The 17,374-nt window shown below is 42.9% G+C and overlaps 1 protein-coding gene across 2 annotated transcripts in view; it reads right to left on the bottom strand.

Moving 5' to 3' along the window:
- The window catches only part of atos (atos homolog atossa), a 101,354-nt gene that overhangs the window by 16,493 nt on the left and 67,487 nt on the right, over window positions 1–17,374 (bottom strand). Inside the window, exons 1-3 of one of the 2 annotated variants that reach the window (XM_089254596.1) lie at window positions 13,064–13,203; window positions 6,715–6,917; window positions 1,198–1,391 (exon numbers count right to left, since the gene is read on the bottom strand). In XM_089254596.1, coding sequence (XP_089110722.1) covers window positions 1,198–1,391; window positions 6,715–6,915 — 395 coding nt within the window. In that variant the 5' untranslated portion in view covers window positions 6,916–6,917; window positions 13,064–13,203. Of the gene's footprint in view, window positions 1–1,197; window positions 1,392–6,714; window positions 6,918–13,063; window positions 13,204–17,374 lie in introns of those variants that run through there. The other variant, XM_089254595.1, reaches the window with a different exon arrangement.

Raw genomic sequence — 17,374 nt, 5'->3', positions numbered from 1 at the left:
AAGTCGATAAGATACTCGCCCAAAGTACCAAAGGATGTTTAGAGGTGTCGCGAGTTTGATACCCGGTTTGTCCTTGTCAGAAAACTTTCCTGACACGGGTACAACAGAAACGGCAACATGACCGCAGAAAAAAATTGCTACTGTAGGGAGTCTCCAGTCGAGGGGTTAACACATCAACCTCTTGACGAGCATAAAAACAAGCCTGCCGTTCGGAATCTGCAATAAATTGTAGGTTCAGGTCTAATTAGCCCTCGTGTGCAGAAAATGACTGTGGTGCAACAAAAATGATCAATGATCAATAAATTCTGAAAAACAGTGCAAAAGTATTTTTTTTTTATAATTTAGACAGCGATTGGTCAAAGCATGTAAATATTGCGAGAAAGAAAGAAAAACAGACACATTGCCGAGTAGCTTTTTTTTTCATGGTGCAAGTTTTTTTCCTTGAAAGATAAATAAGAAAAAATAATTCTGTAACCCCTTAAAGTGGAAAAACTGACAAAAGGCAGAAATTTTAGAAACACATGAGGTCACTTAAAATGACATGAGAAAATGGGGAAGTCTGATAATACTGGGAGGTTTCTATGATGATCGGGTGGTCATAGTGATGGACTTGCATTGCAAGGACCCAAGTTTGAACCCCCACTAGCCCCAACGTCAACGTGTGAATGCAAGCCGATCTCTTTTTTAAAAAAGGCTCGCAGCAGAGAGAAACAGGCCTACAATTGTACAAATATTCAGGTATTACCCTTCACTCATAGTTTGAGATATAGATGGCAGCACTATAATACGTATTACATAAAAACAAACTTCACATTAGGTTAACAACACATACACTCACAGCTTCCAGCGTGGCCCAGGTCATTTTCAACTTCCTACTTATATATCTCTTCATTAAGACAGAGCAGCGGGTCATAATCTAGTTAGAAAGAGGAAGCCCTAGAAGGGCAAAAATTAAAAAAAAAAGCAAGAAGATGAGACCAACCAAGCAACTAAATTAACCAACTTCCTATTGTTGACAATCTTGGCTCTTTATTCGGCTTTGACCAAGTCCCCTACAAATGGCATTGGGGGGGGGGGGATTATTAATAAAAGAAAGGGCGAGGTACATGTCTACCACCCCTTTCTACCACTGATAGCTGTCGAGAGAGTCCAAACTCAATTTTTTAGAGACTTTGAATTTGTTGGTGAGAAACAAACCTTCTTGGAAGCATGTGAACAGTCCATTGTTCGAGCATCAGGTAAGACATATCAGGTACGGAAGATGTGTCTACATTCTGTATAGGAGTCACTCCAATGCAACAGCTCGGGTAGAGAAGCACCTCGATCGACATCGGAATACCATTTTTCCACAAAAGAAGCATGTGCCTCTGTATCTGTTCATAACGCTGGCACTGTAAGGTTAGAGGATAATTAATATGTGGTAATAAACAGATTAAACATACATACTTTTATTCACACTCAAAAAATAACTCATATTAATGAATGTAACAAATCAAACTGTCGTAAATAGTTTCAATACGAAACCATTCCCGAATCAAGCTGGTAATTTTTTATTTCATTGTAAAGCCATAATGTGTAGTCTACCACGCATGCTCCCTCCCACTCCGAGCCAGAGTTTTCACAGGCCCTTCTGTAGTGAATTTATAGCATAAAAAGACAAAAACAATGATAATTGTTTAATAATCTCAGGCCTGTCACCTGCCCATGAAAATGGCCAATCAGCTCCACTCTTTTTGGGGAGGCATACTGCCATGTATGAAATGGCAGCAATATGGGACCTAGCAAATATTCATATCAATCGTCCACTAACTCCTTTGACCTTTGAAGACCAGGCACACCCCGCTTCCCATCACGGACAGATATCAAAGCGTTCCCAAAGGAAGGATGTATCCAGAAAGTTTTGTTAAAAAACAAAATGTAGTTGGCTCAGACAAAGGCAACAAAAATAAATAACATTTTTAAAAAAAACCATGATAATGAATCTGAAATCATACAACATAGGTCCACTAACTACTAAACCTCACATGTACCTCGTCCACATTCCTCTGCGGAACTTCTAATGAATTAGTACATGTTGGAATGTGTGTGTACGTGTTGTGAACCTAATGTGAAGTTTGTTTCTGTGTAATGCTTGCTATGTGTACTCATATCTAACTACATAATGTCTGTATAATTAAGCAGGACTGTTTTAAGAGCATCGTGGGCCTCCTAGCAAAGTGATCTTTCTGAGGCCCTTACCTAGCTAGAAATGCCTGTATACCAATTTGAGTTAGAATTTTGAGAATAAGCATGCAATCTCATTTTCCCAAGGCCGACAGGGATGGCTCAGCTTTAGGGCCCAGAATGACACTGTTCTCTTTTTTTTTTCAGACCAAGCAAAACTCAGGCCTATCGCCTTAGGCAATTTATTGCCTAGCAAGTTGTCGGAAGTGTAAGTCTGACAGCATATCTAGTGTTTCTAAGTTTTCAGTGCTGCTATCTATATTTCAAAAATGAAGTGTAATGATTCAGTATATGTATTGTTTGTAGAGCTGTTGTTCTCCTTGGCGAGACTTTTTAACGGGGAGATCAGCTCGCATTTGCGCCTCAAGTTGGGAACTTCAGAAACTCCAGCCCTGCCCCCTCCCACAGACAATAAAACTACCATTCTTTGTTATTTCATGGTATAAATTCACTATAGAAGGGTTGCGAAAAGTCTGGCTCGTAGGCCTACCAAAGGTCTCGGCCTAAGGGGGACCCTATTCCAGTATGTGGGGGCCATGCATATAATATGTAAAAATTAGTTTCATGGAAATTCAAATAAGTTTCTAAACGGACCCGAGCCCGATTTGCACATGAACAAGAGAAGCAAATGGTCTCACCCGGGGGCGGCTCGAGAAAAAAGTCTCCACCCGCGCAGGACCTGTTTTTTCCGCCCCCGAGCACGGGTTTTCTTTTAGTCGACAAAGCTTTTTTTTTCGCCCTTTCAGCTCTAATTTAGCACCCCCCCCCCCCCGCATAGCGGCGTGCGGTCGCAACTAGATGATTGGTCAGCAGTAAGAATCACGCATTTAGGCACCCCCTTGCAATGTTGAAAAGAGATGAAAGGATGAAATTTGCGCCCTCTCTGGTCCGGGGAAACAGACCCCTCTGCTTCCACGCTTCCCCCCCAGTCGTGGCCCTCCGGCCCACTCCTTGGTCCTCCCAACTCTCAAACCAAAAACTCTAGCCGTGGTTATGAGATCTATTTTGTCCAGGGCCCATCTGTCACATTAGGGGGCAAGGGCGTAGCGGGGGGGGGAGACTTGGGGGGTCTGGTTTCCCCCCCCCCCGAAATGTGAGAAAATGATCGGTAAAAGATGGCCAAATCTATTGTTCTATCACTTTGACCCCCCCCCCCCGAACGAAATTTCTGGCTACGTCCCTAATACGGGGGGGGGGTGCTGGGCGAAGTAGAAATTTAGGGGCCCTGCAACTACTGTCAAAGATGCTTTTTAGTGAGTGAATATATGTTGCTTAAATTTTGCCCCCCCCCCCTCTCATCCTGATCAAATGCTTCACTTGCGTATGCGGAAATTAGGCTCTGACTTTCCTCACTCATGGGTTACACAAGGGGCTCCAGCCCAGATGGGGGGATTCTTTCAAACTTTTGTTTTCTCACACTAAATCATTACAGAAGAGCCCGTGAAAATCTGGCCTAGAGGCCGTCAAAGATCAGATCACAGCCCAGGACCCTGCTGCAGGACTTGGGCAAATGCCCCCCCCCCCACTCAGAATAAGACCAGCAGGGCTCCAACGGAAGGATTCTTAATAGAAAATCAACTTCGGGGGGGGGGGGGCGCTTGCTGAAAACTTTGGCCAAGAGGCACCATTCAAGGATGTAGGAAATGCCAATGATCTCACACCTTTGGTTCCTCTCCTAATTACCCTGAGATATATCTCGGACCCTCACATAGGTTCTATATCTTCTAAAATCGAGTACCCATATCTATGAGGGTGGCCCTCTTTATCTAGTCATCTCAAGTCCCCCTTTTTTTCAGCCTTCTTAAGTAAAGGAGGTTTAGTCCCCCAGTGCTTAAAAAAACATAGTTCTTCTAATACAGATCAAACGGCCTCTAGGCCAAATATGGAGTCTCTCATGGCATTACTCAAAAAAAAAAAGACTTGAACTCAATCCATGCATAAATCAAAGCGATTGTTTGGCGAAAATGAAATGAGATTGGTCTCTTCTCTTCCTTCCGTCAGTGAAACCATCAGCTGATGGTTTCCATCACCGTGGCTTTGGAAGGGTCCAAAATCTCTTCCCTCCCAATCTTACACGTACATAGGAGAAGCCCAAGCCAATTTAGGCTGCACAAAAGCCTCTTCTTCCTCCTAAGTTTAGAGGAGGAAGAGGAGATTCGGAATTCCAGCTTCTTCCTTTTTTTTTTCCTCCCTTGTCTCCTATATAGGAGGAACATCATCATAATAACAAACATTTTCTTGGCACTGGAACTAGGAAGTTAGGAACGGAGAGCCTGTGATGAGGGATGGCAGCAGAAATGCCAGTCAAGAGAAATGTTTTAAAAATACAAAGAAAGGCATTAAAAAAAAGGCTCTCATTTTCATTCACACACACAGGCATTCCTTTATATTTTTTTTCTACTGCGTGCAATTGTGGAATAGCCAAGTCCCACGGACATTTATCATTCGGATCCATTGTACACTGGGGGCTCCCGATTTCTCCCATGACAGTGCCGCCAGGCGTGGATCCAGAGGAGCCGTTCGCCCCTTCCAAGAGCCATGAATAAACATGGGAAAAATTGGTCTGTCCCGTAAAATACGGGACGATCCAACGAACCTACACAATATAGATCGCCCTCCCGACACGTTACCTGGATCCGCATCTGGGAAAAAATAAAAATAAAATGTTTGTCAGCTATCGAATGATGCCGTTTAAATTTCTGGCCCCTGGGCGCAAATGTCGCACTCCCACGTCCAAGTCACGCGGACGCGGGAGCGAGACAAAATAAAAACCTAAAACGAAAATATAGAGAACCTATAACGAGATTCTTGGCACACTGAGTGCGGCACCAAAGGGTCCTCGTACAAATCGGCCATGGCTGTGCGCTAAAATTAGAAGTTTGTGAGTAAACTTGGTTGTACAGAGTGTCCCATAAATTCGTAAATAGTTTAAAAATTCATAAAAATTTGAGGAATTGGCAGAGCCGCAACTAGAGAGGAGAAGCGGGCCTGGTGCGCCGGACCAGAGGGGGCGGAAATTTCATTTTTCAACTTTTTCTTCAACGTTACAAGGGGTCGCCAAAATGCGTGCTCTTGCCAAACACCTCCTACAACTACAAATAGCTATAAACAGCGTTACCTTGTCCCTCCTGACCAAGCATGTAGTTGCGGCATTGGGAATCAATATATTTGAATACGGTTTGCGGAAAAGTTACTCTCACGAAGGGGGATTTTTTTCGGCACAAAAAAAAAAAAAATAGCTCGAATTTTTCACGATAGAAGGCACTGCACGAAAGCAAATCACTGGAAATCAGAGCATGATTGCAAATCAGAGTCCTGTGAAATGCAGGGCGTACGGTTAACAGCTCGTTTCTGAATTTTCATATTTATTTATTCACATCTCAACAGGCAAGCATTGTCCAATTATAGAGATGGACAAGAGAAGAAAAATACAAATACAGAAGGGAAATACAACAAAATATATAGAAAAAAATGAGTGGAACAATGATTGAAAACACGATACTGAGAAATAGATACGGAAAAGCATAACATGGCATTCAATACTCACATATAACTTTTAAGAAACTCTCTTATAGATGAATTGAACATATCGGGATTTCACACCGCACTGATCATATATATATATTGCACATCTCAAAAATAGGGAACCGTCGCAAAATATTTGTTCGGGGTTTAGACAGGCGAAAAGTCCGCCGAACAGGCCTATTTCCGAATGGCACAGAACATAAGTTAATGTAGTCGATGACTGCGATCTTCTTTATTTACAATTTTATACAGAAAGCGAAGATAACTACTTCTTCCGCATTCTAAAGATTGAAAATGAAAAAAGGTTTCCATTGTGATGTTGACATTCGTGGATAAAGCACTACTGGTGAAGTTGTTTTAACTCAGCCACGAAACGCCGGCTGCAGCTTTAAGAACGTTTCGGACGCAGAAGGGATTGAAGGAAGGTTAGGGTCCAATAACTCTTATCGGAGCGGCATGTAGCACCCTCTGTCGACCAAGACTCACTAATTTTTTTCTGTACCAAAAAAAAATAATCCCTGTTCGTGAGAATAACTTTTTCGCTAACCGCACTCAAATTTTCCAATACCTTCAATTCTTTAAAATCAATTTTTGAATTATTTATGTGGCACCCAGTATAATATTTAAGACAACTTGCATTTCTATACTGAAATAAAATAATTTTTAGGAATCTCGTCATACGATAATGCAGATTTAAAAGAATTCCAGACCATGAGGAATTCGAAATGAGGGGATTGGCAGCCTATAAAGTCATTTCGATTCAGCAATTTTTGATAGGCTACACACAAAGCTATTGCATGGGATCGTCGAAGCCTTAGAAAACACACGAGCCGAAAAATACATGAAATATACACAGCGGTAAGGCGGGGAGGTAGTGTTATCGTGTGGGACTTCCTCGCTCTGTCCCGTGCATGCACCACACACACACATAAAAGTAATCGATAGTAAAAGGAGATGATCACAAACCTCTGGAGCTTCTGAGCTGCAGCGATGCCTGCCCTGGGGAGGCTGTAAGTTGAGCAGTGCCCCAGCCGTGGGGGGACAATGGGGACCTTCTCCAAATCCGCGATCAGACAGACCGGGGATCCTGCCTTCGACGATCAGGGCACCGAGGTCCAGGTACAAGTCGCAAGGGTCCACATCCACTTCCTCGACAGCCGAGTGCATAGCTGCAACAAATTATATTAAATTAGACATAAGAATATAGGTAAATGGGCACAAAAGAGGAGAACTCACAAAATAAATAATGATTGCATTATTACTAGATCCAGTATGGACTTGAGCAGGTGAAATCTTGTCCAGCCGGACCGAAAAAAACAAAAAAAACCGGTTTTTGTTTTTAATATATTGTTGAGCAAAATCGAAATGTGACACGTAATCAAAGCCATAGCTTGAAATTATAGCGATCAGTGATGTAGACAGTGGCGTATTTTTACGGATGGGGGGGGGGGGCTGTAGCCCACGGCGGCAAGTTCAAAGGGGCGACATATTTGAGGAATGAGTTGCCAAGAAAATTAGTAGAATGGGAGAAAGACGACGAAATGTGTATAACTCAATAAATCCGCCACTGCCCAGACAGCTAGGGATAACTAGGTCAATGAGTGAGCAAAAGAGTAACTTGAAGATCGAACAAGTATGTGAATGACCATAACAGTGTGCAAGCACGTGAGTGAGGAAAAGAGTGACTAGAAGCGTGAGCAACCCTGTGTATGAGCAAAATCGTGTACAAGCATGTGAATGACTGAGATATGTGAGACTTTAGAGATGCAATGTACTTGCAGGAGTGAGGGAGGGGGCAAGGGTTTATTGAACATGGTGGCGAATTCGAGGAAAGAATAGTCAAGAAAATTAAACTAGAATGGGGCTTTTAGAAGGGCGTAAATGCGCCTACGTCTCTATAGATAGGTCATACAAAAAAAAATGTGTGTCCCGTGCCTTATTTATAAAACATGTACAAACCCTCACCTTACAAAAGGCTCACATCATTGAATGAGGCCTTGATTTTTTAAAAAGGACCCTCAGCTTTTATTTCACGATTTTTTCTTCTTTTCATGTTTAAGATCGGATCACCCCGCCTTCTCCTCAGCACACTAAACCCTGTTAGCCTTTCCTATGTGAGGGAGCCCGTTTTTTCGTAACAGCACAATGAACCCTCGGGCTTAGATTCTCTGCTCCAGCAGCAGGCACAGAATGCGTGTCAGCCACACGAATACAGAATCTTGTATGATTCATCAGAAATTTTGGGCCGATGAAAGCTTACCAGGTTGGGCCCCCCGTGCACTAAGACAATCCTGCAGTGCAGAACCCCCTATCTAGGGTCTGTTCCTCATAAGTTCGGGCAAATATGAATTTTTAGGGCCCCTTATATAGTACAAAGTAGTCTTTAAGTCAGAGGCGTATGCAGGGAGAAGGCATGTGGGCCCCGAGAGTAAAAAAAAAAATACATATTTTCAGGCCCTAAAAATTTACGGGCCCTGGCTGCATGCCCCTTTGCTCATGCAAGAAAAGGGAACTGCCCTCGTCCCTCTCAGCGGGGTTTTTCACGGGCACTAAAGCTAAAATTCCTAGTAGCGGGGGGGGGGGGGAGAGAAAATAGATTTTCGATAGATGTTTAGAGCCAAATAAGTTAATCCCGGGGCCTATCACATCCGCTATGTAGGTTTGGGGAGGGGGCAAGCGATCCAGAAATTGCACCTCCGACATTTCGTCTCAACATCCTGCCCTGAGCGTATGAGTGACCATGCAAGTAGGTGAGCGGCCATATGAGTGAGTGACTGCATGAGTGGCCGGATGAGTGTGCAGTTGACTGTATGAGTGAGTGATCGCAGAAGTGACCAAGCGAGTGATACTGAGTGTATGAGCGACAAGGTGAGTGTGTTATTTACTGTATGAGAGTGATCGTGTGAGTGACTGTATGATCATATGAATGATCAAGAGAGTGACTATGGGTTGGTAACCGTATGAGTGACTGAGACCAAGTGCATGACCGCATTAGTGACCAAGTTAGTGAAAAGTGCATAAAACCGTATGAGTGATACTCGGTCTCACATACTGGCACTCTCATGCGATCACCCACTCGGTCACTCATACGGTAAGACAGGCGGAATGGTCGGGGAAGAAATGTCCCTAAACTTACATCTATATAGTACTTATTGAAAAGGACTGCAATTTGATCAAGTTTGGTTCTGTATCCATTATTTACAGCAATAAAATAAAGCTCACAATTTTTTTCCAAATGATATTGATTCCTTTATACCTAGCCACCAAGACGGGGGAGGGGGGAATACGAACACCCACGGGCCCCCTTCTCTCACTCCCGCCTTCTAGAGAGCGAGGCCCAGAATTTTCGTAACATCCACCAGCAAAGTGTAAAAAAAAAGCAAATATTCCAAGAAAGGTCAAAATTCAGGAGGAAAAAAACATCCTTTATAAGAATATTCAACCGCAAGAGGATAGTAGAGGAGCAAGAAACCAGTTCGGGTCGATATTTACATGCACACTAAAGTGAACCTGGGCATTGGGGGAAAAGGCTCTTTGAAAAGCACTGGCATTATAGAATGGGCGGATTCCGAATCGGATGCGACCCAAAAGTACGTGCATGCATACACATGTATAGTACACATATGAAAAGGTTTTAGAAATTATTTTGCTTCTGTAATGCAAGTGCGTAGCCAGAAATTTCGTTCGGGGGGGGGGGGGGGACACTTTCATTTTGGAGGGGAACCAAAGTGACAGAACAATAGATTTGGCCATCTTTTTCCCCCTTTTCATTTTCTCACATTTCCAGGGGGACGGACCAGACACCCCCCCCCCCAAGTCCCCCCTCGCTACGCCCTTGATGTATTGCAGTACAAGCTTAGGCGAAACTGCAAGTTCATGTTCTGACATGATAATCATGAACAGTGGAGTCCCTACGTTTAGTGGAACTCGGGATAACTTTTTTTTAATGAGAGCCCCTGAAATTAAAGAGAAGTGAAAAGTTGAAATCATTCATCACATGGGATGAGCAAATACAGGGTGTCCCGCAAATTCGTGAACAGTTTAAAATTCATAAAAATTGAAGAAATTTATGTATTTGAATGAGGCTTCGGGAAAAAGTTATCCTTTACGTAGTTGAAATATCTGCATAGGCTTTATTCACAACTGAAGATATCTGCCTGGGCTCATGCGCGGATCCGGAAGGGGGGGGGGGGGGAGAGAGCGATTGGAGCAACCTCCTGCCCCAACAAAAAGACAAAAATTAGGGGTGGGGGGGGTAATGTATCTGTCGCGTATAATACGGGCGATTAAACGAACTGAACAATAAATCGTCCCTCCCAACACATTGCCCTAGATCCGCACCTGCTAAGATCACAGGAGAATAATATGGACATCAAAAAATAAAGTATAGTTAAATAACAATAAAACCTTGATTATTACAAAATTTAAGCATTATATGAGTTTATATTCCCTTCACAATTCAAAAATTGGTAATTAAACATTTGTTTTTTGTTTCGCCAGAAAATTAGCATTTTTTTTTTTTTAGTTGTGACAGTAGTATTCTTCTAGGAGTGAGTGCGATAGTGTTTTGAGGCTCCTTAACCAGATGGAAGTAGGAGCCTACAAATTGCGCTCTTAAAAATTAGTACTGCATACTTAAAAATTATTTTCGAAAAGTCATAGCACCAGATAACAATCGTGGAAGCGGAGGGAGCCCAATGCACTTAAGCTTCAGAGGAGTCGAATAATATAGGAAAAATTTGCTTGTCCCGTAAAATACGGGGACGATCCAAGAAACCTACACAATAAGTGGTTCTTCTGACATATTACCCTGTGGCTCAGCGCCTGCTTGAGGTCCCCAGGCCGTGCTGGGGACAACACTAGTTTTTATTAAAGCTGGTGTTGGCCACACCCAGGTGAGACCATACGCTTTAAGGGTGGTATTCATCGTTATGGTTTGAACTAGTCACAATTTTTGGATAGTGGATGGACACGGATTGGTTGAATTCAGGTTTTCAACCAATCCGTGTCGATCTCCTATCCAAAAATTGCCACTATAGTTTAAACTGGGTCGGTGAATAAAATGTCCCTGGGCAGGTTTCACGGTGACTCAGCTTTTCGGATGGACATAATTCAATCCCAGGAACTGCACGAAGCTGGGCAGCTAAAAGATGGTACCCGAGCACAAGCTGGAGATGACTGAACTAGGGGCTGTTCCTCAAAAGCTCGAGGTCCTGGGCAAATATGAGTTCACCAGGAAACTGAAAACCTGAGAAAAATAACAAGAGGCCCACCAGGGCATGTACGGAAATCAACGAGGAGGGTGGGAAAAACAAGCACAACTAGATTCCAAGCAAAAAAAAGTGGAAAAAATATTTCTGGTAAACACCGATAAAGGAACCACGGAACCACGTAAACAACAGAGACACCGCTTTTTTAGCGAACACCCCCCTTCAAACCCACTGGTGTTAGAAGCAAAATGGGCGAGAATTTTTGTGTTCTCGAAACCTAAATCCATTACGAGACGCATAAAAAAAAATCGTTGAATATGCGAGAAATAACATGCAAATTGCGCAGTAAAAGGACGGACTCCTTTACAGTGAACACCAGGCGAAACACATACGTATACACCAAGCGCGTTATAACGAAGAAAAAAAACCACTTCGATCCCGGGAGAGTGTTTACAATGTTGACCTCTCTCCTTGGCTTTGGCGACGCACCACAATAATAATAACATAACACGAGGTTACGTCACGAGACCGCTTGGCTTCTTCCTTCAATGCCATTACGAGTAACACGAATTCAACAAGCTTTTTTCTCTTCCCTTTTAGCAAAAAAAGTGTTGGCATCCATCCAAAGCAGCAAATAAGGTTTTAAAAAAAAGACAAATGGATATTTATTTATTTTTTTTTTCAATGTGTGTGTGTGTGTGTGTGTGTAGAGTCATATACACATACACACGGAAGGATTAAGTGAAATCACACAAACGTGGAGTGCTCCTTACTTCTATTTAATACACACACGATCATTTTTTTTCCTTCGTTGCCTTCCTTGTGTGCATACTACTAGCAAACAAGACAGTCGCTGGCTGGAGATGTGGACTAGTTGTGTCTAAAACAACCTAATCTAAGCTTCATGTGTAAAGCATCAAATAAGGGCTTGAACTTGAACTACCAGACAGATATCCACGTTAATATTCCTTACGGAACGTCTAACGATCAAATAAGAACAACTTCACCAAACATAGTAACTCTGGCCATATCGCGCTGTATTGCAATTTACTGCCATTAATGAGTTGGGTTGAAAATGAGGGCGCCATCTATCGGTGGCCGTCTCAAGCTCGTTAGGAGTCATTCAAGTATTACGTTAGCATCGGGGGGGGGGGAGCGGTGGTTTCGGATTTGCTGACTTTTGATAAGGGGGAGGGGGGTGTTTGAAGGTTGCTTACGTCAACCACCACCCTTTTTTGAAGATATGAAATATTCTACGCTGCTGACGAAATTTTGCTGAGGGGGGGGGTCAGTGTTTTGCTGACAGGGAGGGGGGTCAAAAATGGATGAAAATCTGCTTACGTAATACTTGAATTGCCCCTTTAGGGAAAATATATTCTTCCCCGGGTTTGAACCCTGGGGCCGTGACAGCAACCTTCACGGTGATAGACGACCATCTTACCGGCGCGAACAAATAAGGGCTGGTGCCCCAGGAACTAGACCAGAGGAGGAGGGCGGGGTTGAATTTTTCTTGCTATCCTTTAGAAATGTTTTCAACACTGCGGGGGGGGGGGGGGGTACGCCAAAATGGATGTTTGTCCCGGCTGACAGAAAGTACCTAGATAGGGCCCAGTCCATGTATGTTTTGTTTGAACCTCACTGTGGAGGTCAGCTGATGTTGGCTTTCTGTGGGTTTCCAACTTTAAGGAACGAATGAGAGCCTATCTCCCGTTCAAAACGAAAGTCTCGCCAATATGTTCAATACATCAGCATCGACAGCCCGTCCTGACAAAATTTTTCGACACTCTAAACAGTCGCGACGCACGCGGCGTCGAAATTGACCTTCTGAAGCTACGGGGTCCACGGAGCATTGACCTGCACCACCACGGGGGGGACCATCACTACAAGGGGTCAGAGACATGAAAAAGGTTGGGAAACACCAATATATCGCTGATATAGGGGTGACGCAGGTTGTCAGCTGCTTGGGGATGGGGGGGGGGGTCCCAAAGGGGCAGATTAAAATTCGGACCATGTGCGTAAATCGCCATATAATTAGTTTACTTGAAGCATAGCCGCGATTGCTTAGAATAGTTACTGTCCTTGAGGAAAGAAAATAGATAACTCACCTCTCAAAAGACTATTGTGCCAGCCACCAGTATACAGTACTTATGCAGTATATGGTTTTTGTCTCAAGTCCCAAGCATCACGTGCAGGAGAAGCGCTTCTCTTCTTTTATTTAAAATGGAACACCTATCCTAAATTAATGGGCAGAGACCGACTCTCGTGACAGAAACACCAACAAACCCAAGTCTCTCAACTGGCAAAGGTCCTCCGTCAGGCGCACAATTTTCGGGATCATATATTTCCAAGCTTCTAACGTGATGTTAAGTTCAGCGCATGTCTCACCTCTTCAGCAACTCCGATTTAATTGTATCAGTCGGCGGATTGTAGCAGGAGAGCGACTCACCACTATACGATCCACCGATGTCCTCCATGGTCGATTTCATCCGTGGGTAACGACGATGCAATCATCAAGCTTTATATGAACGGGACGCGGGAAATCACAATCCTCATTATATAACGCAAGCTCCGAGTGTTCAATCTCTCTCTCAAACACACAGATTCGAACCACAACAACTTCGAAAAATCATTATGCAAGCTGCTGCACTCATTCACACATTTCCAGTGCACAGGCAGAAAATAAAATCTCTCACCCAGCACCTTTTTTCTCCCAGTGATAAACATCAAGTCACTGATATCACTGAATATCGATCAGGGAAATGAGAAGAAAGAGAAAAAAAAGGCGGTGGTGCTAAATGGACGGGGAAAGAAAACATTTCTAGGCTAATTGTTTTAAAGGACACTGTCATAAAAACAGCTGATCGAACCAAAACTGCTGCTGAGGAGACGTAACGGCAACACACACAACACAGTGACAAGGAGGAGTTCGTGGGGTGGAATTTCGGGACGGAGACAGCCAATGGGACGGCGAGATTTGCTTTCCACGGACCGGTTTCCTTGCTCAAAAAAAGACACTCGGGAGTTCAGTTGATGGAGGATTTTTATGGGCAGAGAGGAAGAGAGAGAGACTCAAACAGCTGATTCTATACAAAGCCACGAGCTAAGAAAGAAGAAACAGGTTACGAAACATCGCTTCTTGAAGGTCATCCCTACATCTTTTTTTATTTGATATTGCTTCTTGTTTTAGGATTGTGTGTGTGTGACATTCAATGTACTCCTTTTAAATAATGATTTTCGATGTCAGGGTCTCTAAGATGATTGTCGTCACAATTAAAAGAAAAATGAATAAAAGCCCATCAGAATCTTCGAGTGAGGATGGGCCATTATGAGCACCGTCTTCCAAAAAAGACATGCAAGAAAAATTAAAAGAAAAAAAACAACACTGACACCACCAAAAAAAAAAAAAAATTCAGCAACGGCTAGATCAGTCACTGATAAACACTCCTTTATAAGAAAGGGGGTATCCAACGTGTGGCCCTCGGAGCTTTTTTTTTTATTGTGACCCGCGCCGAACATTTTGGTTGAGCCCACAGACCCACTCAAGAGTTATACCACGGCATTATTGTCAGAAATAATTTAAAGATTTTTATTGGAATAAACAATTTCAAGATTTACTGAAACAATTTCAAGATTTAATGGAATCATTAGCGTACGGAAAGGGGGGTTCTAACCCTACCCAAGATTATAACCACCTCCAAAGATCAGAAAATGAGAGTTGAAGCGCGCACACACACACACGCTATATATATATATATATATATATATATATATATATATATATATATATATATACACACACACACACACACACACACACACACATATATACGGGGTGATTATAAAAAAACTATCCCGACATATGGGCCCCTAACTACCATACCATTCACAGAAACTGAATGAAAGAATGAAATTTTGGCATAAGGTATTTTGAGGTATGCGCTCAAGAATGATATGGAAAACAACAGTGTCACTCTAACAGTTACGGTTACAGTGAGAAAATTTCGAAAATATCAAATGGCAACACCGAGTTTTTTGAATTGGAATGCGATCTCCATACTGAAGAACACTAAATAGCGTTGGAATGGCACCTGTAGCACGAAAATCCCCGGAGCTAGGCAAGGAAAAAGTAAAAAGGACTTTCCCGTGCACCAGAGCATTAATGTTCGTTTCATTCGTCACACCGTTTCTTCGGCTGAGCCGAAGCCCAGCCTGATTAGTCCTCCACAAGGTCATGTGGAAAATTTGTGAAACACAATAAAATGCTTTATTTTATGCTGCTTCTCTGTCCTTATTGGTTGTCCTCACTTTTAGCCTATCTACCGCCGGTGATTTTCATGCTACAGTTGCCGTTCGAACGCTATTTAGGGGTTTTCACCATGGAGATCACATTCCAATACAAAAAACTTGGTGTTGCCATTTGATATTTTCGAAATTTTCTCACTGTAACCGTAACTGTTAGAGTGACACTGTTGTTTTCCATATCATTCTTGAGCGCATACATCAAAATACCTTATGCCAAAATTTCATTCAGTTTCTGTGAATGGTATGATAGTTAGGGGCCCATATGTCGGGATAGTTTTTTTATAATCACTGCATGCATGCATGTGTGTGCATGCATTCATACACACATATATCATCTTAACGTATGGACCCATCTGGACATGATCTAAGGACCCTCATGCTCACAAGAGACCTACCTCAAGAGATCTGATACTCTAAATTTTCGCATGTGTGCAAATATGTTACTTAGTAAGGATCTCCAGAACATCGCTTCGCCCCGTAGCTCATATATAAGCAGCCCTGCAAACCCCCCCCCCCCAACTTCCCCTAAGCTCACTGAGCCAGGGTATGTACAAATCTAGGGTGATATGTCGGGGGGGGGGGGAGATTTGTGTAGGTTCATGAAATCGTCCAGTTTTTTATGGGACAAACCAATTTTTCCCACATAATTTGACTTTTGGAATTGCCTCTTCCTTCCCTGGATCCACGCCTGCAGCAGGTCTCCAGAAATCAACATTATTCATCAGAGTTTTGTTCATTAGAAATTTAACTTTGAGTAAATTCACTTCAATAAGTAGAAAGTGTCTCACTCTTACATCAGGGTGGAACGGGGGTGCCCTGAATAAAACAGGGGCGCATATGGTCCAAAGGAACAGAGGGCAAAAAACAAAAGGTTAAACGTTGGTCGTTCACTGCTCCTTTTAGGTCTTGGAGACTAGGTCATGTAAAGGTCTTTCACATGATCGCATGCATTTTTTTCATCGCTCTCATATACTTGTACGATATACTTTCGATCGCTCATTGACTCTCTCCCTAGGTCGATCTTTAGGTCACTCACATGCTTTCACACTGTTTTGGTGATCAACACGTTGGCACTAATGTACACTCTAGGTCAATTTCCCCGTTACTCGCACACTTCCTTGGTCACTTTTTTGGGCACTCACTTTTTAGGCAGAGGCGGGTTTATATGACTTTGCCACCTGTGACCTATAAAAATTTTGCTGCCCTTTCTTCCACATCCAACTCTAATTCTCTTGACCACTCATTCCTCTAATTTGCCGCCCCTCCGAACTTGCCACCCAGGGCTATAACCCCAACGACCCTCCCCAAATACGCTTCTGCCTATGGGTCTCGAAAGCTGATCTTATTGATGATTTCGGGTAGCGGCTTAAAAAAAAGATTAAGAACCCCCGAGTTAATGCATAGCATATACTATAACTATACATAACCGCATCTAGGATCTATAACTGATACTCAAGAATAGTTCTGGCTTCTCTCCAAGGCAAGGTAAATGTGTGCAAAGCTGCGTCTATATTCGTCGCGCGGCGGACAAACACATTGCCCCAAGCCTATGTATGTATGTGTGTATTTTTTTCGCATAACATTATCGTTATGTAAGTCAAACGAAAATCAACGCGCCATTAATGGCTTCAAACGTAATGATCAGTTAATTAAACAAATGCATCGCCAGAAAAGATGCCTTCCAGGTATTTTACAATCACAGCAACGGCCTTTCCTTCCTTCTGTGTGTGGTTTTCTTCTTTGGTTGTTGGGTTCTTATCCAGGTGTGACCCAGAAGCCAGATTAATGTGAATTAGAGTAACAGAGTGGTTTTTTTTCCAAGGCGTCGCCATTATTACCTCTAGAACACATCATCACCATCACATCACTGCTTTAATTTTCGAAGCAGATGATAAGATGACTTCGTAAGACTTTGACCTACGTCCACACACACACAAATAGATGACACCACTGCAGGGCAGTTGAAGGAAGAGATTGGGAGGGACGACCGACTCTCCGCTTCTGGAACTTCTCATCAACCAGCCTCTTATACACTAATTAGGAAACATTCGTGCGCCTAATAAGAGAAATACCGCGCGTTAACCCACGACCACCTAAATTACACATTAGGTTAT

This window comes from Pholcus phalangioides, unplaced genomic scaffold (genome assembly GCF_987345545.1).
Source record: "Pholcus phalangioides strain wild (caught in Gottingen) unplaced genomic scaffold, Ppha-v1.0 ptg000042l_1, whole genome shotgun sequence".
Classification (NCBI taxonomy): Eukaryota; Metazoa; Arthropoda; class Arachnida; order Araneae; family Pholcidae; genus Pholcus; species Pholcus phalangioides.
Note: the sequence above shows the minus strand (reverse complement) of the source record. Positions and strands in the feature narration are given on the sequence as shown.